This window comes from Amyelois transitella, chromosome 3 (assembly GCF_032362555.1).
Source record: "Amyelois transitella isolate CPQ chromosome 3, ilAmyTran1.1, whole genome shotgun sequence".
NCBI classification, from domain to species: domain Eukaryota; kingdom Metazoa; phylum Arthropoda; class Insecta; order Lepidoptera; family Pyralidae; genus Amyelois; species Amyelois transitella.
Window position 1 is genome coordinate 9,222,113 of NC_083506.1, and position 26,665 is coordinate 9,248,777.

General features: G+C 40.3%; 4 protein-coding genes across 6 annotated transcripts; 2 read left to right on the forward strand and 2 right to left on the reverse strand.

The window, feature by feature from the left end:
* The first annotated feature begins 71 nt into the window (after nt 1-71).
* LOC106140179 (WD repeat and HMG-box DNA-binding protein 1) lies at nt 72-13,501 on the forward strand. Its single transcript, XM_013341739.2, has 17 exons — nt 72-268; nt 480-723; nt 973-1,155; nt 1,471-1,534; nt 1,670-1,785; nt 2,195-2,363; nt 4,563-4,694; nt 5,135-5,339; nt 5,602-5,784; nt 5,969-6,131; nt 9,209-9,332; nt 9,639-9,847; nt 10,122-10,220; nt 10,373-10,495; nt 11,818-12,135; nt 12,398-12,541; nt 13,131-13,501. Exons 1-17 carry the CDS (start codon nt 192-194, stop codon nt 13,392-13,394), a joined length of 2,817 nt encoding a protein of 938 aa, XP_013197193.2. The 5' UTR covers nt 72-191; the 3' UTR covers nt 13,395-13,501.
* Nucleotides 13,502-13,523: 22 nt separating this feature from the next.
* Nucleotides 13,524-18,999, reverse strand: LOC106140159 (mitochondrial enolase superfamily member 1). Its single transcript, XM_013341709.2, has 9 exons — nt 18,840-18,999; nt 18,426-18,644; nt 18,032-18,154; nt 17,228-17,378; nt 16,670-16,827; nt 16,282-16,424; nt 15,774-15,937; nt 14,415-14,596; nt 13,524-13,960 (listed from the first exon to the last, which is right to left on the reverse strand). Exons 1-9 carry the CDS (start codon nt 18,936-18,938, stop codon nt 13,826-13,828), a joined length of 1,374 nt encoding a protein of 457 aa, XP_013197163.2. The 5' UTR covers nt 18,939-18,999; the 3' UTR covers nt 13,524-13,825.
* Nucleotides 19,000-19,766: 767 nt separating this feature from the next.
* LOC106140158 (uncharacterized) lies at nt 19,767-23,193 on the reverse strand. The gene is made up of 4 exons (XM_013341708.2): nt 22,649-23,193; nt 22,332-22,495; nt 21,496-21,630; nt 19,767-21,181 (listed from the first exon to the last, which is right to left on the reverse strand). The coding sequence occupies exons 1-4, from the start codon at nt 22,962-22,964 to the stop codon at nt 21,035-21,037; spliced, it is 762 nt and encodes a 253-aa protein (XP_013197162.2). The 5' UTR covers nt 22,965-23,193; the 3' UTR covers nt 19,767-21,034.
* On the forward strand, nt 23,141-26,615 carry LOC106140076 (mitochondrial import receptor subunit TOM40 homolog 1). 3 transcript variants are annotated; one of them, XM_013341602.2, is made up of 3 exons: nt 23,714-25,483; nt 25,566-25,760; nt 26,172-26,615. In XM_013341602.2, the coding sequence occupies exons 1-3, from the start codon at nt 24,776-24,778 to the stop codon at nt 26,394-26,396; spliced, it is 1,128 nt and encodes a 375-aa protein (XP_013197056.1). In that variant the 5' UTR covers nt 23,714-24,775; the 3' UTR covers nt 26,397-26,615. The 3 variants fall into 3 exon arrangements, 1 of the variants encoding a protein (XP_013197056.1); XR_009657331.1 differs by lacking the exon at nt 23,714-25,483 and adding an exon at nt 23,141-23,259 and having other exon boundaries at nt 25,566-26,308; XR_009657330.1 differs by lacking the exon at nt 23,714-25,483 and adding an exon at nt 23,318-23,681 and having other exon boundaries at nt 25,566-26,308.
* Nucleotides 26,616-26,665: the final 50 nt, after the last annotated feature.

Sequence of the window (26,665 nt, forward strand, 5' to 3'; positions counted from 1 at the left end):
GTAAAAAATAACAATTAGGGTACTTGCCTTTTTTTTTTGACATAAGTAAAAAAAAAAAAATTCCCGCCATTAACTCTGTCAATGCCAAAATACGAAGTTTTTGTTTCGATAATTTTTTTTATTCTTAAGTTTTTAGAGAAATAAATCAACAAACTTGTACAGAGATTTACTTAGAATAATATTAAGTAAATATGAAAATAGAAAGTAAACCACTTAGATATGCCCATGCAGAGGGTCATACTGATATTTGTTATACGGAAGATGGAAAGTAAGTCATAGTTTCGAAGTAATAGGTAATTTGTTTTCTCACATCTCATTTCACAGTTTGTTTATATTAGTTATCTTATATATTCATGTAATCTCTTCCTATCCCTACGTGAAAGAGGTATGTATGTTTCTCCAGTTGTCTCGGTGTGCAGGCTTTTTCACGATGTTTTTCTTCACCATAAGTTATTAAGACCAATGTTATTATATTTCAGGCAAATAATAACTTGTGGACATGATGGCGATGTTAGAATATGGATGGATATTGAAGATGATGACCCAAACTCACACTGTGTTGGGGAGAGTGCACTTGCAGTATGTTATAAAGATAAAAGGCTGTTTGTGGCAACTGATAGCCATGCAGTGCAAGCCTACACCTTTCCAGGGTTTGATAAAGATGGTATTATTACCCGCTTTACTGCACCAGTCACACAAATAAAATCCACATCTAAAATTGAGGTAAATGTCTTTTTATATCCAGGTTTATAATATTCCTTCAGTATATGGCCTGATACCAAATATTTATAACAAGCCTCAGGTCAATTAATCAAGGAAATAAATGAAATGAGTTTTTTATACAAACACTAGAAAAAGTACTGTTCCTGTAGAATATTAAATAAAATAAAGTATTTGTAGTTTATGTCTCCAACAAATACTGGTTTAATAATAGATAAGCCTTTATCCAGATTATAATCCAATTATTTACAGGCACTTGGTTGCTCATCTGAAAATATGGAAGCAAAGATCTGTAGTTTAGAAGGTGGAGCTCCTTTGTTTGTGATGGGTGAACACAAGGGGCCTGTGCTAAGTATAGCTATATGTCCACATATGAAGTACACCAGCACTGCAAGTGGAGATGGTGTGATGAGAATCTGGGATATAGACACACAGGTAGTTACAATCATAGAAACCATAATAATAATGAAACAATAAAAATATCATATTGAAACTATAAGAATGATTTGGTGATCTTAAATCACAGTTTTCTATAGTTATAACACTGTCAAACAAATCTTAGAATAGAGATGCAATATAAAAAAAATATGGTGTCCACAACCAACAGTTACAACATCATATTCACGAAGTACGCAGTAATCTAATAATATTCTCAATACTATGGTTTTAATTTTTAGTAATTTTTCACTATAACACTAGACATGCAACTTTCATGTAACTTAAATAAAACAACAAAATTTTTTTTTTCAGAAAGTCATTAAGGAGGTTCCCTGTGTTCAAAAAATAAATACATTCTACTCAGCGAAAGCCCTATGTAAGTTGTGTTATTAGAGAATCTGTAAAAATAATGAACCAAGTACTGTAGAGTTATAAAGATATTATTCATTTAATTAATTCAAGCTATTGCAACCAAACGTTATGATAGAATTATAAAATTTGTGTTTTTTAGGCCGTATGGACTTTGAACCAACTGAAGGAAAATATTTAGCATACCCAAGTAACAGAGAAGTAATATTGCTAGATTCAGAAAGTTGGGGGCAAAGAATGTCATTCACTCACAGCTCGGTATTGTTTATATTTGAAATTTTATTAATCTTATAACTTACCAATTAAATATGAAACATGTGAAGTCCTCACCATATTCTAAATGATATCCCATATTAAGGTAAATAAGTAACTTTGCCAACATAATGGAATACACACAACTCTTTTGAGATAAGTAGCATTTGCCAACAATCCTAGATTACATAAAACAGGTTTTATTGACCTCTGCTATTTTTTAGGGGAACCTAACCCATATTGGATCATGGTAAATGTTGTACTTGATGAGTATTCCTTTTTCCTTAGTTGCTTTTTATAACATCCATGAAAATAAAATGAAGTGGTTCTATTCTATTAAAGTACCAAGAAGCACATGTTTCACTTAGTATTTTTTTTCCATAGTTCAACATTTATATATGTTTTAAACTTTTAGATCAAATGTGCAATATCTCAGTGTCAGTTTTCACCCTGTGGTGAGTACTTAGCTGGCAGCACTATTGCCGGTCAGATAGCCGTGTGGGAAGTTCAGAGTGGCACTTGTATGGGGATCATTGACCATCCCACTTCTCATAATGTGTCTGCTATGGCCTGGAACCCTAAAGGCAAGTTGTTTGTTACATTATGATAGTTAAGGCGATACATCATAGATTTTGGGTCATTTTCACTTGGTTTTTTCTCATAAAATATAACTTGCATCGTTTCTATATTTTTGGATATGAAAGTAAATATATTCAATTATATTTGTGGAAGATGAAAACACGATTGGAACAAAAATCCTCGATCAAAAAAATTCAGGAACACAAGTCTAGATTTCGATTATTTATCTCAAACTATAAGGATTTAAAATTTGAATTTTGTACCAAATTGAAGATCATTAAAAAATAATAACTTCTGGAAGATGAAATTTCGATTGGATGTTTTGTTTAGACGTAATTAAACTAAATAGATGAAAACAGGAATTAAAATTGTTGCGACAATAGTACTGGACAGTAGAGTGTTGACACTTTATCTCTGTCTCATTCCTACACGACCGGGTGGGATAAAGCGCTATCCTTTGTAAGCGTGCCTTCACTCCGCGGATCACATTCTCCGACGCAGGACCTGTGCCAATCGCTCCGAGCGTCGTTGAAAAATATTCTGCGAAGTATTTAATTTCCCACATTCATTTTGTTTGAATTTATTTCTGTACATAATTGTCAGCTCAGCTTATTGAATTGTGTCGTTGATCTCTGAATCTTACGCGTCGCTTTTCCGCCGGACGGGGTGATATTACGTAGGTATTTAGGATCGTGGATTTTGATACTTTTTTTTTTTTGGTACTTTCTGAAATATACCTATTATAGATAGTTTAGGTTAGTTTTTAATACAGTTTTTTTGTTTCGTTTAGTGTAAATAGGTGTATAATTTTACGTCATGATAGCATGTTAAATGTTAGCATGTTAAAAAAAACCTTGAAAGAGCTTCCCATATGGGACAATTAAGATGGTGGGTACTAATTACACTTACTAATAGATAGACATATAGATGCCTACTGAGATTTTCTCCGCAAACACTGAAGGTGAAAAATATTTCATTTGATACCGGCTTGTGGCGGGGCGGCAGTAGGTAGATAGATAGATAAAACAACAACAAACAACAGCTCCGCCGCCGTCGGTTATACTGTCACTAGTTGTTGCCCTGGTCTTTGCCTACGGAAACAGTACTTTTTACTGGATGATTGTTCTGTCTTTTTCTATAGGTACTTACTCCTAGGTAACTGTATTATTCAGGGTACCTCCTCAGCTGCAAGACGTCGCAGGGTTTACTTTTCTTCGCTTTCTTCATTTGGCACGATCACAGTCATTATCCCATTATTTGATTGTTATTAATTTTTAGGAAAAATAAATTGTCTCCGATATCGTCGTTGACAATGTCCGAACAGAGAAGTGCGGATGGTGTGGAGTCGACAGTTGATATTATGGACTTAGATAGTCATGGCATTATTCCGACGCCGACATCAACGACAACCCAAGATAGAAAACCATATATAGAAAACCATAGGTTCCGTAGCCATTTGGCTACGGAACCCTAAAAATATATGATATACATTACTATGTAAATTACCTTTGATTGAACGAAATCGAATAAGTAATTACGAGTAGTTTTTTTAAAACCATTACAAACTTATTCATTTTATACAAAATTTTTGCATACATCCGCAACTATATCATTGCTTATAATGTAATTTAATATATGTATGTTTTTTTGTAAAATTATTTTATTGTATCAAAAACAACAAAATATTCTGATGCGGACTCCATTGCATTCGCAAACTTTATTCGGTACGTGAGGTCACGCGCCAGCGGCTACGGTGCAGCGGCGATCTAGCGGGGTAAGCGTGGTCGGGGGTGAGCCCCGCACGGGGTGAGCCTCTCGCCCGCATCGAGGTACATGTAATCTGAATGTAGCGCCTTAAGATATAGCAGTTTTTAAAGTGAAAGCAGAAACAAGCTATAATAGCTTTCCCCTGTGGCTCCCAAGCGTGAAAAGCACACTATGTATATTCTTCTCCATACTTCAGTTCAGTGGTTTCAATGTGAAAGACTGACAAAAAAAAACCATTTTGTATTTAAAATATTATTATTCCCCTTTTGTTTGCATTTGCATCATGAAAAATGTAAATTTTACTAATGTAAGGAAAAGAAACTTCTGGAAAAGAGCTCCGACAGCACTTGTGATGAACATTAAGTGGATAAGTCAAGTTCATACCCATTCCTTAATGAAATGGAGAATACTTCAAACTTACTTACTTCTAATTTCAGGCAATGGTGTCCTTGCTTATTGTGACGTTGCTGGTCAACTTGGTACATTAGTCAATTGTTATGGTAAAGACAGCAGCAAATTTGGTGCAGATGACAATTTAGATGATATTGAAATGGTTGAGAGGGCAGATGGTAATATTTTATTACTTGTACTGGTGGATCGTTTAAGATTAAAAAAAATTACGCAAGTTAATTATGATTAATTTACTGTCTAAACCACTCCATATCTTTCCCAAAGATGTAAAAGGCGACTAAGGGATAGGCTTATAGACCCTCTTGTAGATGATAGTTTAGGAAGTATGCTTTGAGGTATTTCTATGCTGAGTGATCATTGACTTGATGGAAAGATGCAAAAAGGAGGCAGAGCATGAAAATAACTGCAAGACAAATTAAATGTGTACTGCAACATTTGCCTAAAATCGTAATAGCCAAGTTTCTATTTTAAAAGTATGGTTCGCACATAAGTTTGTAATGTATTATGTAATCTCTTCTTGCTTTTAAAAATATTGCAAAATAACTTTTAATAAAGTGAAGTATTATAGACTCAATCTTTTCTTAATTTTGCACAACAGATGACGGCTTAGTAGATGAACTTATCCAAGCGGACGACAGCGACGACGACAACGCCATTTCCCTGGAGAAGATCAAGAACGAGACTCTCGGGCTGCCCTCGGAGCCCGAGTCGCGGCCGCAGTCGCGAGTGGCCGCCGTCGCCGCCGCGGTGCCGCGGCAGCCTCCCTTCCAACCGTCTTCTACGCCTTCACAGCTTGAGCATAGGTAGGAAGCATGGACAAGGCTTCATGTTTGCCATCTGGGGATGACAACTGCGACCAAATATAGTGAACGGTTGCTTGTTCATTCACCAAGGAATGTATATGATTTCAAAAAAAAAGAAAAACAATTCTAGCTTAGGTACTATTTATTACGTTATTTCAACAACAATAGTTATAAATGATTAATACGGCGTTTTGTAGTATATGAAGACACGCCGACTCGTTTTTTTTATGCAGCACTTATGAATTTTGTGTCTTTTTTTCAGATATCTATGTTGGAATGAAGTGGGCATAGTCAGATGTCATACTTTAGAGAACGGGGAATCTAGTATAGACGTTGAGTTCCACGACACCAATGTGCATCACGGGATAAATCTAAATAACTATTTAAACCACACAATGGCTAGTTTGTCCACAACTGTGCTAGCTTTAGCATGTGAAACACCTAGGTAAGTGATGAAGTCTTTATTTGGGAGGTACATTTCTTAGACTGCGAAACATGTCCCTTTATACTTATAAATACGTTAAATCTTAAGTTGCCACGAGTAGGATGAAATAAGAAGTAAATACTTACGACAATTGGGCTGTCAGGCTCCTGGACGTTCCTAATGAACTTCTGTTTTGTGTGTCCAGCAAGTTGGTGTGCATCTCGCTGGTGGGGAGCAGCAAGGAGTGGTCGGTGTCGCTGCCGGACACCGAGGAGGCGGTGTGCGTCAGCGCGGCCGCGAGTGTGGTGGCGCTCGCCAGTGACGCTGCGCTGTTGCGGCTCTTCACGCCGCTGGGCACGCAGCGACAGGTAGCTCTCTCTCTCTCTAGCGCGCTCGCCAGCGACGCCGCGCTGCTGCGGCTCTTCACGCCGCTGGGCACGCAGCGACAGGTATCTCTCTCTCTCTAGCGCGCTCGCCAGCGACGCCGCGCTGCTGCGGCTCTTCACGCCGCTGGGCACGCAGCGACAGGTATCTCTCTCTCTCTAGCGCGCTCGCCAGCGACGCCGCGCTGCTGCGGCTCTTCACGCCGCTGGGCACGCAGCGACAGGTAGCTCTCTCTCTCTCTAGCGCGCTCGCCAGCGACGCCGCGCTGCTGCGGCTCTTCACGCCGCTGGGCACGCAGCGACAGGTATCTCTCTCTCTCTAGCGCGCTCGCCAGCGACGCCGCGCTGCTGCGGCTCTTCACGCCGCTGGGCACGCAGCGACAGGTAGCTCTCTCTCTCTCTAGCGCGCTCGCCAGCGACGCCGCGCTGCTGCGGCTCTTCACGCCGCTGGGCACGCAGCGACAGGTAGCTCTCTCTCTCTCTAGCGCGCTCGCCAGCGACGCCGCGCTGCTGCGGCTCTTCACGCCGCTGGGCACGCAGCGACAGGTAGCTCTCTCTCTCTCTAGCGCGCTCGCCAGCGACGCCGCGCTGCTGCGGCTCTTCACGCCGCTGGGCACGCAGCGACAGGTAGCTCTCTCTCTCTCTAGCGCGCTCGCCAGCGACGCCGCGCTGCTGCGGCTCTTCACGCCGCTGGGCACGCAGCGACAGGTAGCTCTCTCTCTCTCTAGCGCGCTCGCCAGCGACGCCGCGCTGCTGCGGCTCTTCACGCCGCTGGGCACGCAGCGACAGGTAGCTCTCTCTCTCTCTCTAGCGCGCTCGCCAGCGACGCCGCGCTGCTGCGGCTCTTCACGCCGCTGGGCACGCAGCGACAGGTAGCTCTCTCTCTCTCTCTCTAGCGCGCTCGCCAGCGACGCCGCGCTGCTGCGGCTCTTCACGCCGCTGGGCACGCAGCGACAGGTAGCTCTCTCTCTCTCTAGCGCGCTCGCCAGCGACGCCGCTGGGCACGCAGCGACAGGTAGCTCTCTCTCTCTCTCTAGCGCGCTCGCCAGCGACGCCGCGCTGCTGCGGCTCTTCACGCCGCTGGGCACGCAGCGACAGGTAGCTCTCTCTCTCTCTCTCTAGCGCGCTCGCCAGCGACGCCGCGCTGCTGCGGCTCTTCACGCCGCTGGGCACGCAGCGACAGGTAGCTCTCTCTCTCTCTAGCGCGCTCGCCAGCGACGCCGCGCTGCTGCGGCTCTTCACGCCGCTGGGCACGCAGCGACAGGTAGCTCTCTCTCTCTCTCTCTAGCGCGCTCGCCAGCGACGCCGCGCTGCTGCGGCTCTTCACGCCGCTGGGCACGCAGCGACAGGTAGCTCTCTCTCTCTCTCTAGCGCGCTCGCCAGCGACGCCGCGCTGCTGCGGCTCTTCACGCCGCTGGGCACGCAGCGACAGGTAGCTCTCTCTCTCTCTAGCGCGCTCGCCAGCGACGCCGCGCTGCTGCGGCTCTTCACGCCGCTGGGCACGCAGCGACAGGTAGCTCTCTCTCTCTCTAGCGCGCTCGCCAGCGACGCCGCGCTGCTGCGGCTCTTCACGCCGCTGGGCACGCAGCGACAGGTAGCTCTCTCTCTCTCTCTCTAGCGCGCTCGCCAGCGACGCCGCGCTGCTGCGGCTCTTCACGCCGCTGGGCACGCAGCGACAGGTAGCTCTCTCTCTCTCTAGCGCGCTCGCCAGCGACGCCGCGCTGCTGCGGCTCTTCACGCCGCTGGGCACGCAGCGACAGGTAGCTCTCTCTCTCTCTCTCTAGCGCGCTCGCCAGCGACGCCGCGCTGCTGCGGCTCTTCACGCCGCTGGGCACGCAGCGACAGGTAGCTCTCTCTCTCTCTAGCGCGCTCGCCAGCGACGCCGCGCTGCTGCGGCTCTTCACGCCGCTGGGCACGCAGCGACAGGTAGCTCTCTCTCTCTCTAGCGCGCTCGCCAGCGACGCCGCGCTGCTGCGGCTCTTCACGCCGCTGGGCACGCAGCGACAGGTAGCTCTCTCTCTCTCTAGCGCGCTCGCCAGCGACGCCGCGCTGCTGCGGCTCTTCACGCCGCTGGGCACGCAGCGACAGGTAGCTCTCTCTCTCTCTCTCTAGCGCGCTCGCCAGCGACGCCGCGCTGCTGCGGCTCTTCACGCCGCTGGGCACGCAGCGACAGGTAGCTCTCTCTCTCTCTAGCGCGCTCGCCAGCGACGCCGCGCTGCTGCGGCTCTTCACGCCGCTGGGCACGCAGCGACAGGTAGCTCTCTCTCTCTCTAGCGCGCTCGCCAGCGACGCCGCGCTGCTGCGGCTCTTCACGCCGCTGGGCACGCAGCGACAGGTAGCTCTCTCTCTCTCTCTCTAGCGCGCTCGCCAGCGACGCCGCGCTGCTGCGGCTCTTCACGCCGCTGGGCACGCAGCGACAGGTAGCTCTCTCTCTCTCTAGCGCGCTCGCCAGCGACGCCGCGCTGCTGCGGCTCTTCACGCCGCTGGGCACGCAGCGACAGGTAGCTCTCTCTCTCTCTAGCGCGCTCGCCAGCGACGCCGCGCTGCTGCGGCTCTTCACGCCGCTGGGCACGCAGCGACAGGTAGCTCTCTCTCTCTCTAGCGCGCTCGCCAGCGACGCCGCGCTGCTGCGGCTCTTCACGCCGCTGGGCACGCAGCGACAGGTAGCTCTCTCTCTCTCTCTCTAGCGCGCTCGCCAGCGACGCCGCGCTGCTGCGGCTCTTCACGCCGCTGGGCACGCAGCGACAGGTAGCTCTCTCTCTCTCTAGCGCGCTCGCCAGCGACGCCGCGCTGCTGCGGCTCTTCACGCCGCTGGGCACGCAGCGACAGGTAGCTCTCTCTCTCTCTCTCTAGCGCGCTCGCCAGCGACGCCGCGCTGCTGCGGCTCTTCACGCCGCTGGGCACGCAGCGACAGGTAGCTCTCTCTCTCTCTCTAGCGCGCTAGCCACTCTAGAGCGCAGGTTGCACCTTTTGACCATTATCTAGCAAGTACTTGACCAACTTACAAAATAAAGTAATATACAAATAACATACTTAGTAGTAACCTAAGATTTCGTTTCCAGGTGATATCGCTGGCCGGGCCGGCAGTGTGCCTGGCGTCGTACAACACGAGCGTGATGGCGGTCTACCACGCGAGCGAACCGGTTTCGGAACAGCACCTTAACATGGATATTGTTGCTATCAATGGTAAGTATATATAAAGCTAAGTCCAAGGAGGTGAAAGTGGTCTTACGGCGAGGGAAAAAAAACATCGTTAGGAAACCTGCAAAATCAGGCTATTTGATATAATATGGGGTAGATTCCATTAAAGTGTGAAGTTCAAACGGATCGCAGAAACCTGACTTATCCCCTCCTGGATTGCGACCGTAGGTGACCTCTGGGCTCCCAACATGGCAAACCTGTCAGTAGTGAATATCCTAATTTACATCAAAAAAAATTTATACTGCAAATAAAACTATCCTAAGCATTAAAGTTTTCTTCAAACAATTTTAGGTCGTCAAGTTCGCAGTAAAACTGTTCCTTTGCCCCTAACCTCGGGCTCCAAACTGTCTTGGCTCGGCACTTCCGATGTAGGGTCGCCATGTGCGTACGATAGTACCGGCGTGTTGCGGTTGTATGACGTCGCAAGTGGAATTTGGATGCCCGTATGTGACACTAATACGCATTCTAAAGGTGCTTCGGACTCTTGGTTTGTTGTTTCTGTAAGTAGCAGTTTCTCATATCTTTTTTTTTAATACATTCCAATATGTGTAGTTCTCTAGAATATTAAGCAGAAAATTTTACATGTTTCTTTATCAAGTGAAAGTAATTGTTAACCAATTTTTTAAATTGTCTAGGACAACTTTTCGAGGAGACAAATGACTTAGTGAAGCTTTCCTATACTTCAATCGCAATACGCATATACACGATAAGAGATAATGATGGAAAAACATAAAATTTATATGAAACTCTGTTTTTATTAATATTATTTTTCAGGTGTGTGAACCAACGCAAACAGTTCGTGCGATACTCTGTAGAGGAACGTCCTTCCCTCTCACTGTTCCTAAACCAATAGTGGCAGAATTGCCGATTCAGGTAAGACTACTGCTCGAGAAAAAATAAAATGCGAAACGGTTATACATTTTCGCGCGATTAAAAAGGCGGAGATTAAAATTCGATTTCACTTTTACAATTTTTATTTACTGATGTGCTATTTCAGTATACGATAGAGAGTTATTAATTCACAGATACCCCTCTGCGAGTTGGAGTCTGAGAAGTCTCAATATGAAGAGCAGTTAGTTCGCTGGGCGCATACCACTGCGGACGTCGACGTGAAGACTGCGAGGGAAACCTCACTAAAACTATTTGCGGTGAGTAACAGAAAAGATTTCTACATACATACATAAAATCACGCCTCTTTCCCGGAGGGGTAGGCAGAGACTACCTCTTTCCACTTGCCACGATCTCTGCATATTTCCTTCGCTTCATCCACATTCATAACTCTCTTCATGCAAGCTCGGCGGTTTCGGGTACTTTTGACCTGACCCTTTACCAGGACGTCCTTAATTTGATCAAGATACGTTCGTCTAGGTCTTCCCATTCCGACCTGCTTAGTCAACCTGTTTTCATTCATCCTCTCCACATGACCGAACCATCTCAACATACCCTTTTCTATTCCTGTAACTACATCTTCTTTCACATCACAACATTCCCTTATCACGCTATTCCTTATCCGGTCACTCAATTTCACACCCAATATACTCCTTAACGCTTTCATTTCCACTGCCTTTATTCTGCTTTCGTGCTTCTTTTGCCATACCCAACTTTCACTCCCATACATTAATGTCGGGACCAACACGCCCCTGTGCACAGCCAGTCGAGCCTTTTTGGATAGTTTCTGACTGCTCATAAAGGCATGCAAAGCCCCATTCACCATGTTCCCCGCGTTCACTCTCCTTTCAATATCACTATCACACTTGCCATCTGATGTAAACTTTGATCCTAGATATACAAACTCTTTCACTTGCTCAACTTTTTCTCCTCCAATCAAAATATTACTTCCTTCCCTACTGTCCTTAATGTTAGTATTCGGGCATTCTAAATGCAACCAACCTCCTTATTTAGTTTTTTCAAGTCGGAAAAGGTTTGTCATACATACCACATCTACGCAGCGCCATAATGGCGATTCAAAGATGTAGTATTTTTAAAGATATTTGAGTATGTGCAATCTTCATCTGATCAGAGTTACATTTTCAATGCGGGGTATAGCAGCTTATGCAACTATCATTGACGCTTGTAGAGTTGTTTTTATTTGCCGTGTAAATATTGTTATTCCCGCGTGATATTTATCTAAAACGTGACATAACTTTACATAATTTTAATTATATAAACAAAGTCACATCTGCAATAATTCCGAATTATCATTGTTTGGAATTATATTCTATGACGTAATTAATGCAGAGCATATATAAACAATGTTTAATTAAGTTATGATTGTATAACAATTTTTTTTATGAATGATGTTTATCTATAAGTAGAAGTTTGTTTATAATAAATTGATTAGTTGGGTTAGTACCTTGTAACACAAGATTACGCCAGATTTAGATGATGAAGGTCCCTTTCAGATTATGGCTTTAATTTTTTTTGTGTGTGTATTTGTGCAATTGCCTGATTTCTATTCTTTTCATTACAGTTGGCTTGTCGAAGTGAAATAGAACAGCGGGCATTAGAACTAATGGAATTATTAAAAGACGATCGTCTCCTGCCATTAGCGGCCAAGTACGCATCTCGCCTCGGCCGAGTTCATTTGGCAGATAAACTTACAAACCTTGCAGATACTTGGGAGAGAGACAATGAGAAGTTAAATGTAGCTCAAAATTCGCACTTCCTAGAATTAGACACGCAAGAGACGTATGACGTCACGAACACAGAGGATATGAACGCGAGTTTGATTATACCTCAGAAAGCTAAGGAGAAGAGAACGGAAAATATCACGCCAATTAAACCAGTGGTAAGTTATATTTATTTTGTATAAGGCGCCTGTTTAACATTGTCATGCAATGTTCCCTTAATAGAAAGGTTTTTTATTTATTTATCTTTTATTTATCATTTTAACGCCATAATTTAAAATAAATGAAAAGAAAATGAAGATAAAACATAAGATGTGACTCGGACAGTCTAAACTTTAGACTGTGTTTAAGGTTTATGTGATAGCTTTAGACTCTAAACTCTAAAGCTATCACATATACCTTAAATACTTATATTTTATCTAGCCTATCAAATCTTCGCCTGGTGGCGCAAGAAATCCCTTCAAAAAACAACAAGAGGCATCAAAGAATGTGCAAAGCCCGCTGACTTTGACGGAGAGGACTTTAGTCGAAGTGCACTCTTCAGATGACGTTTCGGAGAATAAAGATGTAAGTAATATCAAGTATAAATTATTTATCATTATCAATCAATAGAATAGAACAGATTTATTTTCAAAATTGGATACGAGGTATCACTTATTGACGTCACATCACTTAAATCTAATTATAACTACTACCGCCTCCAAAGCGCATATGTAGAAGAAGCGGCGGAACAAACTACACTGCAGCATTTTCATCGGACGTCATTATACAAATATAGATCTTTTAAACTAAATCATGGACGAATGCACATTGTCTACATTTAAAACATGAATGAATGTAGAACTAGTTATTTCAATATGTACGAATATTTCGTCAAATAAATAAAGATAAAATAAAATATGTACACACTGTACAAATTATGCCAACACCATGTCAAAAATGCACAAGCATTTAAGAGGCCATTATGTCAAGCTCGGGCCACACATGTTTAAGGCTTTCCTACAAAGCTCATTATCAACATGTTTCCTACATGTTTGACTAATTGATAAATCCGTTATCTACTCAACTTCGAAATTCGTAAAAAGTCTTGAGAAATGTGTATGACTGTCTATTAAAACACCCGATTGCTTTTAAAAAGGGAAATTTTATATTTCAGCCATTAAAACCTCTCGACGGGGAAACCTTCGTGATTTGGTTCGATCGCAACAAGAAGGCATTAGAGCAGGAAAGTCCCGACCTTACTCCGTCAGAATTAACTCGCAACGCCGTCCGAATGTTCAAGAGTCTGCAGACTAAGACTAGCGACACCAACGGTAATAAGAGGAAACTAGACGAACACAGTGACGCCACGGATCCACCAATTACAAACGCCCCGAAACAATCCAAACTTAGTGCCTTTGCTTTTCAAAAGAAAGCTTAGTTAAGACTGACTACTAATAAATGAAATTGTTGTTTTAAATCATAGTTTTGAATGTAAGGTGTGTTTATGACTGTACATAGGTAAGGTTTAATAAACTTTTTTTAATAGATTTGTTTTATATTTATTTAAAAATATTATAAAAAATAGTAAATTTTTCTCATCAATAGAAGTAACAATTATATAAAATAAATTCATGTGGATAGTTTACGTGATACAATAGCAAATTATTGGCCATTTAATAGACCCAAAACTTTAAATCTTATTTTCAATTGCGCAGGCGATTTTATTTTTTTCACAGACAGGTTGGATTTGGAGTAATTCTTTGTTTTGATGTCTATCACACCTACTCCCAGACAGCTTATGGTTAGTTCGTTGCATTTCACCTCAATTTTTTGACTCTTGGTCTTGCCTATCGAAAGGAGGACATAACACTAAGCATTGACAAGTTCAGCTTCATCAGGCCGCGGGAAGATGCCCTCTCTAAACATCCTCTGCCACTCACTGCCGTTCGGATAAGAGTACTTTTCTACCGTCTCTGGGAAGAACTGCGTGCTGTAGCCAGGATTCTGAAATATGTTAAAAGAAGATTTGAGATAGTCAAAGGACGTCCTAGCAAAGGGTCAGGTCAAGAGTACCCGAAACCGCCGAGCTTGCATGAAGAGTTATGAATGTGGATGAAGCGAAGGAAGTATGCAGAGATCGTGGCAAGTGGAAAGATGTAGTCTCTGCCTACCCCTCCGGGAAAGAGGCGTGATTTTATGTATGTATATATGTAAAATTTGAGATGACTTAGGCGTGATCATATTGTACTTCTGTGTATGAATTTCAATCACTTTATGCCGAGTGGTCTCCTCTCTTTCTGTCTTCCGGTGGAGTTGCCAGCCGTAATAATCTTACGTCAGATGTTAATTATTAGGGTTAGGATATTACCATAAATTTGAAACCCAAGTTTTTGGCTTTATATGCCATGTATACATATTTTTTTTTACAATTGTTGTTTGAATGAACGAATTTCCTAACCTTAGGCGCCAAATATCTCGCATTCTCCACGACACATGGGTCGTAGAAGTGTTCGTGTTGTTGGTCCACGTACTCGATGAGGCGGCCGTCGATGGTCCCGGACAGACTCGCGTAGTCCCAGAATTGCAGGTGGTTCACCATCTCACAGAGACCTACCCCGCCGGCGTGCGGGCATACTTTCACTGAAATTAAGAGGTATCTGTAACGTGATTCTTTGTTTTTATCAATCCCCGATGGAAAAAGAGGGATGACACCCCTCTTTTTCCATCGGTTGTATTTCAGAGCTGCACAAGCCGAAAACTGTTTTAAGAACCAGACCTTTAAGTCTACCAAAATATGAATAATCTATACTAATATTATAAAGCTGAAGAGTTTGTTTTGTTTGTTTATTTGTTTGTTTGTTTAAACGCGCTAATCTCAGAAACTACTGAACCGATTTGAATAATTCTTTCACTGTTAGATAGTCTATTTATCGAGGAAGGCTATAGGCTACATTTAATCCCGGATTTCCTACGGGAAACGTCAACAATGCAGGTGAAAGTTGAATGAGTCGGCCATCTGCGAGCTTTCCACGCGAACGCTGCGCAAACCAACAAACATATAGTAAAACAATGTACTAAAGACGTGAAGTACTCATTTTTTGCCACAAAAAAGTCCGCGAGAGCATATATTTATCTCTTAAGGTTTACTTACAATAACCACTTTTATGTTCATTTTTTAAGATTATTTTTTCATTATAAACATGAGTTATTTTGAAACCAATTTTCTTTAATTCAGTATTAATCCTTATCCAAATAAATATGTTTATTACTTTCGGCTTTTCATGTAGACTAAAATTGCCATTTACAGTATATAAATCAGACGAATAGGTTTTGAGATATAGTCGTTATAAGCAATTTGCAGCGAAACATTTAATACGGCGAACCAGCGTTCTTTCTAATACGCGTGACCGCCTGACCTTTTATTTATTAAAATCGGACCAGTAGTTTTGGAGATATATGCTAACATTGGTTTGCACAAACAAACGCACAACCTCTCACCCTAAACGCATATATACGGTCTCCGTTCGGTCGCGGGTAATGATGTGGGCCAAGTCGTCGCCAAGTCGCATAATAATTAGCAGCTATAATTGATAAAGACGAGGAGGATGTTTGCAAAACTAAATATGATGCCCAAAATAACTATTCCACGCGGACGAAGTCGCGGGCACAGCTAGTACTTGATATTTACCTACTTAGATTTTTATAATCTGTCGTTATTTTGTTGAACCAAACACGAAGTAACAAATCACCCAACCACGTACCAACCAACCAGCCAACTAAATATTTGAGCGCTGCCTAAACAACAATGCCGCCGTACCTTTCAGCTTCTCAGCCATGAGGTAGACCGAGAGGATCTCGTTGATGCCTCCGATGCGAGCGGAGTCTATCTGACAGTACTGCATGCCTCCACTCTGGAGGAACTGCTTGAACATGACGCGGTTGGCGCACATCTCGCCGGTCGCCACGCCGATGCCCAACGGCCTAAAATTATGAACAACCTTAATGGAGGAACTAATGCAGTTATATAATTCTGAAAATAAAAATGTCATAACAATTTTTAGGTTCCCTTTTTTCTGTCTGATTGCATAGAAATAAGAATAGCATTTGCAATAAAAAGAGAGGATCGATAGAATCCAATTTTATTCATTCTAAAACAAAATTTATATTTAGGAGTTTGCCTTCCAGATGTATCTCTGTACCGTAACCAATGCCCAACACCGCCGTTTCTTATAAATAAAATCAGGCGTTGAGTTGAGAGTGAGATTAAGAAATTAGTTCTAAACCACAAAACTTTTGTACCTGAGTCTTATGCAAATAACACTTACCGAAGGGCTTTGGAGATGGTCGCGTGACCGAGCACGTCGTCAGGCGAAGTGGGCTCCTCGATCCACAGAGGCTTCAAGTGCGCAAGTTTCTTCATCCATTCAATAGCTTCACCCACACTCCATGCTTGGTTGGCGTCCACCATCTATGAACAAATAAATTTGTTCTTCGCTTATTCTTCTTTCTATTTGTAAATAAAAAAAATGTTTCATTTATAAACTCAAAGATAACACATCTATGGGGCTTAGGTACGAGTATATTGCCTTTGCATGCGGTTTCGCCAGCATGAATGTCTATTACGTAAAAATAATTCAGTCCATTTTGATTTTAAGTGAATGAATTTTTGAAATTGGTTGGATAATTCCTATTAGTGTAAATGAAATTTCTCACCAAAATTTTGTCGTTCCCTATGTGCTTGCGCACGGCAGTACATCTTCTGAGGTCATCAGCAAGGTTAAGGCCAACCTTGACCTTGAAATTCGTAAAGCCGAGCTTCAAATACTTTTCACACAGTTCTTTTACCAACTCATCGCTGTATCCCATCCAACCTGAAAAGGGTAAAATAATTATTAGAATTCATACCGATTGCGGGTGACGAATGTTTAGTTTAGTTAGTATGTAGTGTGTGTGTATATATAGAATACTGTGAACGAATATATTGGTGATGCATTTTTTTAATCCTTTTGGTCTATTTAGTTTCCCTTAGAAGTTAATACATTTTCGTAGCATGTCTATCGCCATGTTTCAAATATAAGTTTTTACTCAATTTGCTAGGATTTAATTTGCTCAATTAGGGCCCCGCCTTTTAGAACCTGTGCGGGGTATGCGTTTAAAGGTGACCATTAAACTAAAGGGCGTACGGGTGGCGATTAAAGCACCAGCGTAGTCTGCCGCCATTTTAGTTCAACTTATATACCTACATGATATTTAAGTCAATTAGCTGCCTACCAACTTGTGTCGTATATGCTGGGTATCCATTATCGATGAGGTATTTCACTCGCTCTGCTTTTCCTGATTTTTTTGCCTTGAGCATCTGAATAGCTTCCTCTTTTGTGATGACATCGGTTATGTAACGGAAGTCGATCGAAGACACTAATTCCTAAAATAAAATAAATAGTAAATAATAGGGATTCAATTTCATATAAAGTATGTGATAGGTAGTGTTACTCAAAAATATTCTAGTTTTTTGTTTCCCAGACAAACCATGAACAACAAACAAACAACGTACAACAAAGTAACCGTTTATTGATTTCGCCTAAATACTTTGTGTGGTTCAGAACCGTTGTCATTAGGTAAGTTTTATATATTTTTTAAACAGATAAGACTTATACAGTCGGTACATTATTATCAATACCCGCGTTGTTTTCTCATGTCATAGGTACTTATTACTTAATAGCGATAACGATTTTAACTCTGCATACTTGTAGAAATATGTTCTAAACAGCGGATCACTTAATTTCATGATGTGAAAGGCCGTATATAATACAGTCTTCGATCAAGTATAAAAAACAATATAGTTAAGATTTTTAACAGCTCTCATGATATGAACCATACAGGAACTAACGCCAACCAAAACCAAACAGATTCATAAAAGTCGAAGGACTTTGTAATTGTGATTTAATCCTTCAAGAACTTGTATTTAAATTTCAGCTTCATGTTATTGCCTTCAAAGGCACAAAAGAAATACTAAGTCATAAGTAAATGAACAAGGAAATTTAATAAAATTCACTAAAGAAAATAAAACCGTTTTACCTCTGGCTCCATGTCCACGAGCAGTCTCCATAATGGTTTATTCTCGAGTCTTGCCCAAAGGTCCCATAGCGAGTTCAGAATGGCAGCTGCTGCTAGGTGGGCCACTCCTTTCTCAGGCCCAATCTGTGTCAAGCAAAGTTACATAGAAAAGTAGTGTACAAAAATCTAAACAGGTATAAATAGGAGACTTTGTCTCTCTCTCTCACTCAATTTTTTTTCTACCACCAAAAAGTCAGAATTACACCTTGAATTATCCACTCCTAACAAACTTAGCATTTCCGAAAGCACTATAAGATCTTCCAGTAACACTTCTGCGGTTTGAAGTAGATACGAAAAATGTGACTTAGTTATTATTGGCAACTCTTGTTATTTACCATATGACCGATAAACTTACCCATCTCATCTGTGAATCGTTGGTGATAGCACGCCAGAACCCAGCGAAGTCAGAAAAGATATCTGCGGCATTCTTTCCGACTATGAATCTCTTCATTGCGCGTACGCAGAGCACCACGATCTCCGTGCCGCGGCCGCAGGTGAAGGTCAGCCCGAACCCTTGTTTCCCATTTTCAGTGGTTGTAGTCACGTATGCGCATGAGTAATTGGGGTCTGTATGCTTGGAAAATGGCAAAAGTAACAGATAAGGTCGGTATCAAATCTTCGATTGATGAAACCGAAAACATATTATGGAAAAATACTTTGTAGGTTGACCTCTATTTTAGGTCTACTAGGTCAGAGTGAAGGTATATCAACAATTTAAGAAAGTACCATATCATTCAAAATATAATCACATAAAATTTGCCGTACTTACCAAGGCATCAGATCCGTGACCCCCAAGGGATGTGGGGAATCTCACGTCTTTAACGTCTAATGAGACGATTTTAAGACCATTTCTATTAGGCAGCGGCATTGTGTCAGCACGACGAACTCAACATACGAACTAACTTTGATACGACAAGTTATGTGAATAACGAATATATAGGAGATAACGCGATCAACACAAGATTCGAAGCAATAAATGTATTTATCATTTTATTGTTTACTTGTTTTAATTAAGACATGCTATTGGATGTTCCAACAGCATGTCTTAATTAAAAGCAACACATACTCGTATGTAGCATTAGATTGTGTAAGTTATGATATACATACCTACATACATTAATAATCACTTCTTAATACGAGGTAGACAGGGCCAACAGCCAACAGTATGGGCCGTTGGCCTTGTCTACCCCGTTAAGACGAGATTATATGTATGTAGGTATGAATATTTATATACAACATTCATTGGCATATACAAGAATAAAGCATTATCCTAATTCATTATTAGGGTAAAACCCGGGCAATGTGTGCGAAAACAACTTTGATCCACTACATAGTTGATTCGATATACTTAATGGGTCTTTAGAATAAAGGTGATATTCGAAACAATAACACTGCACCTAACATAACATTACAATGGCCATGAAAATTTTATTCATACACATATTAAGTCTTGTTAGTGTGTTGTTAATAATACACTATTGTGTACACTATTTTTTTACAATTTATAAATCGTTTTCCAAAACTACATTGTGTGAAAAGTATTTCTAAACGCCTATACGTAGTAGGGCAGGTAGATGCATGACATACATTAATATTATTTTCAGATAATTGAGAATAATGAAGCACTTAGTTCTAAGAATGCTTACTTTTATAATTAAAATGTCCAAAAATTAGTACAAAATAATTTATTGAAATAAGAACTGTCAAATATTGAAACAATTAAAATTCATTACTAATTGCAACCGTGATATAAATTTATATAATGACTAGAATATATGTACATATAATAATAAATTAATTTGTTAACAATGTTTTGAATAATTGTGATGTTTTAATCTTGGTAAATATGATGTTGCAATATCAGTCGTTATAATGACTAAAGTAGTGATTTTTAATAAAAATTGCATAAAAGTAATTTCTTAAACCTAACAAAATATCTTATAATTAGGTATTGTCGTATATTTTAACCATAATACATAGGTATAATCATCAAAACTTAATATATATCTTGGACCAAATATAATATGAATAATATATATAGTAACTGGTCATTAAAAACAGTACAATACTATCACTTTTATAAGTCGCATCGGTAATATTCCTTTACACCTTATTACAAGTACCTACATTAAAGTTAGCTTAAAAACCAAAAACAAAATTTCTCCTGCTATCTCATGATAGCAGACAGTTCAGTTTGCTCGTTCAAATGGCGTGCTCTGATAGGCTCAATATTTTCTTGCTATACAAAAATTTTCCTTTTGCGCAGGTACATCAGGGTTACTTATAAAAGTGGTCATATAACATAATATAAGGCATAACAAACCGCGTAAAAACCGCTTAATCTTGAGTACCGCTTTCATGTAATGAGCGAATAGCTAAGGATGCAAAGAGAAAAAACTGTGATCGTTAAATTCGCTATTTTAAATATACACAATGCAATTTTTATCCTTAAAAGGCACATCTCAATCAAAAGTTGAAACTAACTCTCAAAAAGAAAAGTAACATTGCGGAACGAATATTAGTTTAGCTATACACTTTACACAATGTGTTTTTAATTATAAATAAAGTTTATCTTAAAACTAATTTAAAAATTTCAATACAAAAGGAATGTACTTTTATGTTGTAACAAATAATTCATCTCTCCAATTTTTTTTTAAGAAATTGTATATAAAATGGAATAATAATAATGGAGCAATGCTTTTTGTAAATAAATGCTATTATCTTTTTTTTTTGCCATATTAACTGCTCCAATGTAAATATATTTTTAAGGTACTTTTAGCTTTTTATCACAAAAATCCATACTAATATAATAACATTGTATTTTTGTTTGTAACGAAAAAAAAAACAAAAACTATTTTGTCGAAATTTGGACACAGAGATAAAAAAAAACCATTAAGAAGTAACATAGGCTACTTTTTTAATGAAATTCCTACGGGAGGGTATCCCCGCACAAGAGTTAGTAGATTATAATTTCTTTTTGTTCCTCTTATAAATAATAGATAGTCCTTTGACCACCTCCCTTTCACCTTCTTCCCACAGTTTGTTAGCTAGGTAGCCAAGGGAAGGGTCATCAGTATTGCGCTGGTAATCCAAGAGGATCTTGTAGCGTACCTGAAAAAACAAACAGATTAAAGAACATTATTGACTTGCCAAGTGGAATAAATTTGATATATTTTTTAATAAATCTAAGACTACATATTTTGTATTCATTTGTAATGTTTGTTTTATCCAACAAGGTTATTGTGGTTATTGAATAAGACAAGAACCTTCTTCACCACTCTTGTTTGTTTTAATAAGAAACATACAATTTTTGATAGTAGAGCAGAGTTAAAACATTAGATAAATAAAAGAAGTTGATTGTTTTTAATATATTATAGTTATAATAACAGATGTTACTATGTGTGAAATTTTGTTTTCTTTCTCACCTCAGCTAATCCATTTTTGATTTCATCATGCTCGAAAGTTTCTATTGATCCTTTTGTGTAGCCCAAACTTCTGAAAAAGCTTTTCCATTTTCTTCCTAAGTTCTTTGCAATGAAATCTAGGTAGTCATGTTCAATCTGAAAAATTTTGATTGTAATTATTTAAATTCACAATGCAAAAATGATGCAACTGATTAGATTATTATGATATTCATGACCAATAAGAAGTCTTGAACTTATAATGCTCAATCTGTATGATGATTTTAGCATTTTTTTTATTTTCTTTATTGTAAGGACTTACAAAATATTGTGCAAAGATCACTTCTGGTTTGGCACAATTGACAGCCCAAGCAGAAACAAATTGTTTCACTAAACTATTACTTTATTTATGAATGATCACTAGCACAGCATTGACTGTGTGTTCTTACTTAAGACCAAGAATAACATCAAGAGGAAGTCCTCTTGATGTTAGTCTTGGTCTTAAAAATATACATACACATACACACACACACGGTCACGTCTATATCCCTTGCGGGGTAGACAGAGCCACCAGTCTTGAAAAGACTGAATGGCCACGTTCAGCTATTCGGCCCAATAATAAAATTGAGATTCAAATAGTAACAGGTTGCTAGCCCATCGCCTAAAATAGAATCCCAAGTTTGTAAGCCTATCCCTTAGTCGCCTTTTACGACATCCATGGGAAAGAGATGGAGTGGTCCTATTCTTTTTTGTATTGGTGCCGGGAACCACACAGCAAAAAAATATACATTTATATTAATAGACTGAAATGAATTAAGAGTATGTATGTTGTCTATTAAACTAATAATTTTATGACTCACCTCTTCTTTAGCTTCTAATACCAAGACAATGAGATTGTCCTTCTGTATCACTTCATCATCCGAGTCAGCATCCACAGTAGCCTTCTTGGAGCCCAGATGATAGACATAATTGTTGCCCCAGTGTGTTCCTTTGCTATTGACTATGGTCACAACATGTCCCGTTGCTGTAAGTTTTACAAGTATAGGTAAAGTCCTCAATATAGTCTTATCAACAAAACAAACAAAAAATAAACTTTCATTAAAACATGTAATACATCAGACAAAACAAGTGAAACAATAAAAAACTGAACAGGAAAATTAAATGACAAACAACTAACCTTGAGTATTAACTGTTACTGGCTTATTAGGATCAATATTTTCACTCTTAGGTTTTGAGCCCATAAAATCTGACTTTTTCTTATTTTTGAAAAATGAACTTTTCACTTTTGGTCCATCTTCTGTATTGCTATCATTATCTTCTATCAAGATTTCGTCAGGTTCCTGCGAAGCATTGTCAGCCGTGCTATCATTTGAAGGGGGATTTTCTTCAGGCACTTCATTCTCTTCTGTACTTGGACGAGGGGGCCTCGGAACAGCATCTGATTTAAGATTTCGACGAATCAAATCCAGGAAACGAGAAGTAACACTTGTCATTGTTCCAGGTAGGTATTTACCCGTGGTATTTACCAATACGTAAGGACAAAGAATGTGTAAGATAACAAGTGACTTATATCTAGTAGTTGACTAAGTGCTCTGTTATGACACAAGTGATATTCAGGATAGGTTTTCCTTGATTTTCCCAAAACAAATTCAAGTTTAGTAAAATATAAAAAGAAACCACAAAACAAAATATAACTAGTTCTGTAAAAAACGAAAACTTGTTTTTGAGTTTGACAAAATCTTGATTTGACTGAACTTTGACAGCAGCTGTCAGTTGTTGTCAGTGAAGGTAATTTTTTTTTTATATTTTGTTCGATTCCGTATACCCCTGTTAAAGATACGTTGTTGCTTAGAGGACCGAGAAAATAATGTACTTAAATCACATTGGTAAATACCTACATACACGTAGTAATGCAATCATGGGGGTCTAGTCTAGTTAGATTCAGCTCTGCGTGGCCGTGGGTAGAGAAGTAGCTGGTAATGTTGTTCTAACCCGTGACACAGGTTTCCTTCGCTATCACGCCTATTGGATCTTTGCACTAGGTAGAATAAAAGGGAATGGTCTTATTCTAACATGTTGAGAATTAAGTTGTATGAAATGCAACCGTAAGCAGAAATTATATTTTCTTTCTCCTGGCGTTAGTCTCGGTCACATGCTCCCCTCCTCGGAGAGGAGCACGGTGGTATCGGGTAATTCACGCGTGTCTGGAGGTAAGACGACCTTTTAAGGGGGAACCTAACCCTTATTTATTTTTATAACCTAATCTTTATTTATTTGTCGAAATATTCATAGGTTGAAATAATTAGTTTTACATTCATTCATGTATTTTTTAATGTAGACAATGTGCATTCGTCCACAATTTAGATTTACGAGATCTATATTTGTAAATTGAAGTCCGGTGAAAATGCTGCAGTGTAGTTTGTTCCGCCGCTTCTTCTACACATGCCCTTTGGAAACGGTAGTAGTTATACCTAATTAGATTTAAGTGATGTGACGTCAATAAGTGATACCTTGTGGATTTTGAAAATAAATCTATTCTATTGGATCACTTGTGATCATATCACGGAAGGTCTCTAAGCAATTCAGTTGCCTGATGTGTAGGTTTCACATTTTTTACATATTTAAAAATATATATCTAATCATGTCTATATCCCTTGCGGTATAGACAAAGCCAACAGTCTTAAAACACTGATACATTCAGCTGTATGCCTTAATAATGGTATTGAGATTTTAATTGTGACAGGTTGTTAGTCCGCATCGCCTTCAATTTATTTAAGAATTACGACTTAGTCGCCTTTTACGACATCCATAGGAAAGATAAAGTGGTCCTATTCTAAAGTACTTACTGGAAATCAAACGGAACTTCTGAACTTTTTAATCTTTCCTGTCCCGTTTTTGCAGGAAACTATAAAATAGGTACGTGAGATTGGTGACCTCTAGATTTAATTGGAACTTTATCTCAAAACGCCATTTCCTTATTTGTGAGATTAAATAATAACAAAATTTGTTGCGTGTTGTCTGAGAATGTGTTCAACAGTTATATATCTGCCTATAAAAGTAATAGGTAAGTAGTAAAAATATTGAAACGTGCCCTTAAGTCTTTTCAAGACTGTTGGCCCTGTCTACCCCGCAAGGGATATAGTCGTATGTAAATATTGAAACTAAGTACTCATTTAATAGAAAATACAAAGAAAATAAAAGAAGTCAATTTGACAATAACATAGGTAATTCATGCAATTTTGTGACGTTTCGATAATTTTATAATTTAATTTTTGTTTAATTACAACTCTACCAAAAAAGTAACATGGAAACTACCACCCAATACAATACACCTTGGTGGACCAACTTACTAAGTACAATTTACGCTGCAGGAAAATCTAGGGAATGTCCATCAAAAGCATCCATTAGGGCAGATGCTCCACGGGGGAAACAAGGGGCAGGGGACGCGCCTCCGCCGGGGTCCCAATTGGAACCCTGTGTTTGCCGTCCAAAAGAATCGAAAGTTACGGCCTCTGATCGAGGAAAAACGGGAGCCGGCGTTACAGGGTCGCGTAAGGGGCCTTGTTCTGAAAGAGATCCAGATGAGCTTCCTGCTGGAGCAACTAACCCTGGTCTCTTACGCTATATTCACAACGCTGCCCGCTACCGCCTGCCGCAGTGCTTCGAGGGTGGAAGTGTGTCCGTGAAACAAAGCTCTCAGAGCAACTGGATTCTAGGACACTCGCTATCGTTTAGTTCTGTGTCTCCTGGTGGCTATAAGCTATTATTGTCTTACGTGGATAAATCAAAACCTTCAGGTCTTCCATACTTTGTGATGGAAGCGGCCCCCGGAGGACAAATGAGTTGCGAAATGCGAGTCGGACCTTCGCAAGGAACGAGGGCGACTGTAGTAGCGCAAATCGCTGATGCTGAGTTCTACAGTTTTGAAAGCATTTTCGATGCATACTTCAATAGTTTTACGGCTTCTATTATTGCGGTCAATCGTGAATTTATAGCAATGCATTATTTACAGGTAATATGAGAACATTTCAAAGTAATTCTATAAAGACGATGTTTTTATCTCGTAATTAATGTGCTGTTGATTTATTTTCAAGGCTATCACGGAGCAGATATCATTAGGAGCCGAGATAGTGGCGCGGGGGCAGGCCACGGAACTAAGCTCTGCATCTGGCGCCGGTCGATGGGTCAGTGACGAGCATTCCATCAGCGCCACCCTCGGCAATAGGGGCTTAGACCTGTGCTACGCGAGGGTTATCACTCCATATCTCACCGTGGCTGGTATGCTTGAGGTTAGTGACGTATCGGAGACGCTTGAGGAAAGGGACAGCTTGCTCTAATCGCTGTTACTTTTATCATTCAAGTAGGTATCTTATAATTTAGAAGCATTGAAATTTAATGTTCTTTTGTAGTTTCACCATCCATTTACGTTCATTGTGGTGTGGTAGTCTATTTTAATAAATCGCAAATACTTATACAATGTAAATTTCAGGATAATTAGGAATTGATCATGGTGGCCCTGGTGAAATGTTATGTCACGATTACTACGGTTAAGGTAACCTTAACCGACGACCTTGCATGAAAAAAAGATGTGTGTAAGGAGCGCGAAGAGTAGAAAGATATTGACTACCTTTCAGGAAAAAGGCGATATGTTAGTTAATTCTGCTACCTACTGCTGGCTTTTCCTATTTTCAACTTGACAGGTTGGATTCGCAATACGCAGAGCAGTAGCCACTCTGGCTTACGAATGGCGCAGTGAGGACTGGACGGTGCGCGGGTCTGCCGACTCCGACGGGCTGGTGGGGGCCACGCTGGAGCGCGCGCTGGGCGGCAAGCACGCTGATCTGGCCTGCGCCATCTCCGCGTTGCTCAACCACCCCAACGACAAATTCAGGCTCGGCTTTGGGATTACCGCCGCTATTGTCTAGTTCCACACTCTCATATTTTGATCAATAACCCACCAATTACTCTTATGTTTCATATGAATTTTCTTCGTTTTCAGATAAGTTAGGTAATCTTAGAGTTATCCTTATAGATACTTATATCCCAATTTTAATATTAGATTATTTTATAATTTTAATACGAATATTATATAGGAGTGTTTACAATTATGTCTTACGTTTACGATTAAATAAAATTTGCACTTATATTTTGGTTTTAATAATCACTTACCTGTAGCCATTATCATGATCGTCTA

Bases quoted from the DNA above. Each gene is read 5' to 3' on its own strand.
- LOC106140179 (XM_013341739.2), top strand. From the start codon at position 192: ATGAAAATAGAAAGTAAACCACTTAGATATGCCCATGCAGAGGGTCAT. The intron at 269-479 runs GTAAGTCATAGT...ATTATATTTCAG, and splicing joins TGTTATACGGAAGATGGAAA to GCAAATAATAACTTGTGGAC. The intron at 6,132-9,208 runs GTAGCTCTCTCT...TTTCGTTTCCAG, and splicing joins CGCTGGGCACGCAGCGACAG to GTGATATCGCTGGCCGGGCC.
- LOC106140159 (XM_013341709.2), bottom strand. From the start codon at position 18,938: ATGCCGCTGCCTAATAGAAATGGTCTTAAAATCGTCTCATTAGACGTT. The intron at 16,425-16,669 runs GTGAGAAATTTC...ATTTGTTCATAG, and splicing joins TAGGGAACGACAAAATTTTG to ATGGTGGACGCCAACCAAGC. The intron at 13,961-14,414 runs GTTAGGAAATTC...AACATATTTCAG, and splicing joins CGAGATATTTGGCGCCTAAG to AATCCTGGCTACAGCACGCA.
- LOC106140158 (XM_013341708.2), bottom strand. From the start codon at position 22,964: ATGACAAGTGTTACTTCTCGTTTCCTGGATTTGATTCGTCGAAATCTT. The intron at 22,496-22,648 runs GTTAGTTGTTTG...TAAAACTTACAG, and splicing joins AGTAACAGTTAATACTCAAG to CAACGGGACATGTTGTGACC. The intron at 21,631-22,331 runs GTGAGTCATAAA...AAAATTTTTCAG, and splicing joins TATTAGAAGCTAAAGAAGAG to ATTGAACATGACTACCTAGA.
- LOC106140076 (XM_013341602.2), top strand. From the start codon at position 24,776: ATGGAAACTACCACCCAATACAATACACCTTGGTGGACCAACTTACTA. The intron at 25,484-25,565 runs GTAATATGAGAA...TTTATTTTCAAG, and splicing joins TAGCAATGCATTATTTACAG to GCTATCACGGAGCAGATATC. The intron at 25,761-26,171 runs GTTAGTGACGTA...TCAACTTGACAG, and splicing joins CCGTGGCTGGTATGCTTGAG to GTTGGATTCGCAATACGCAG.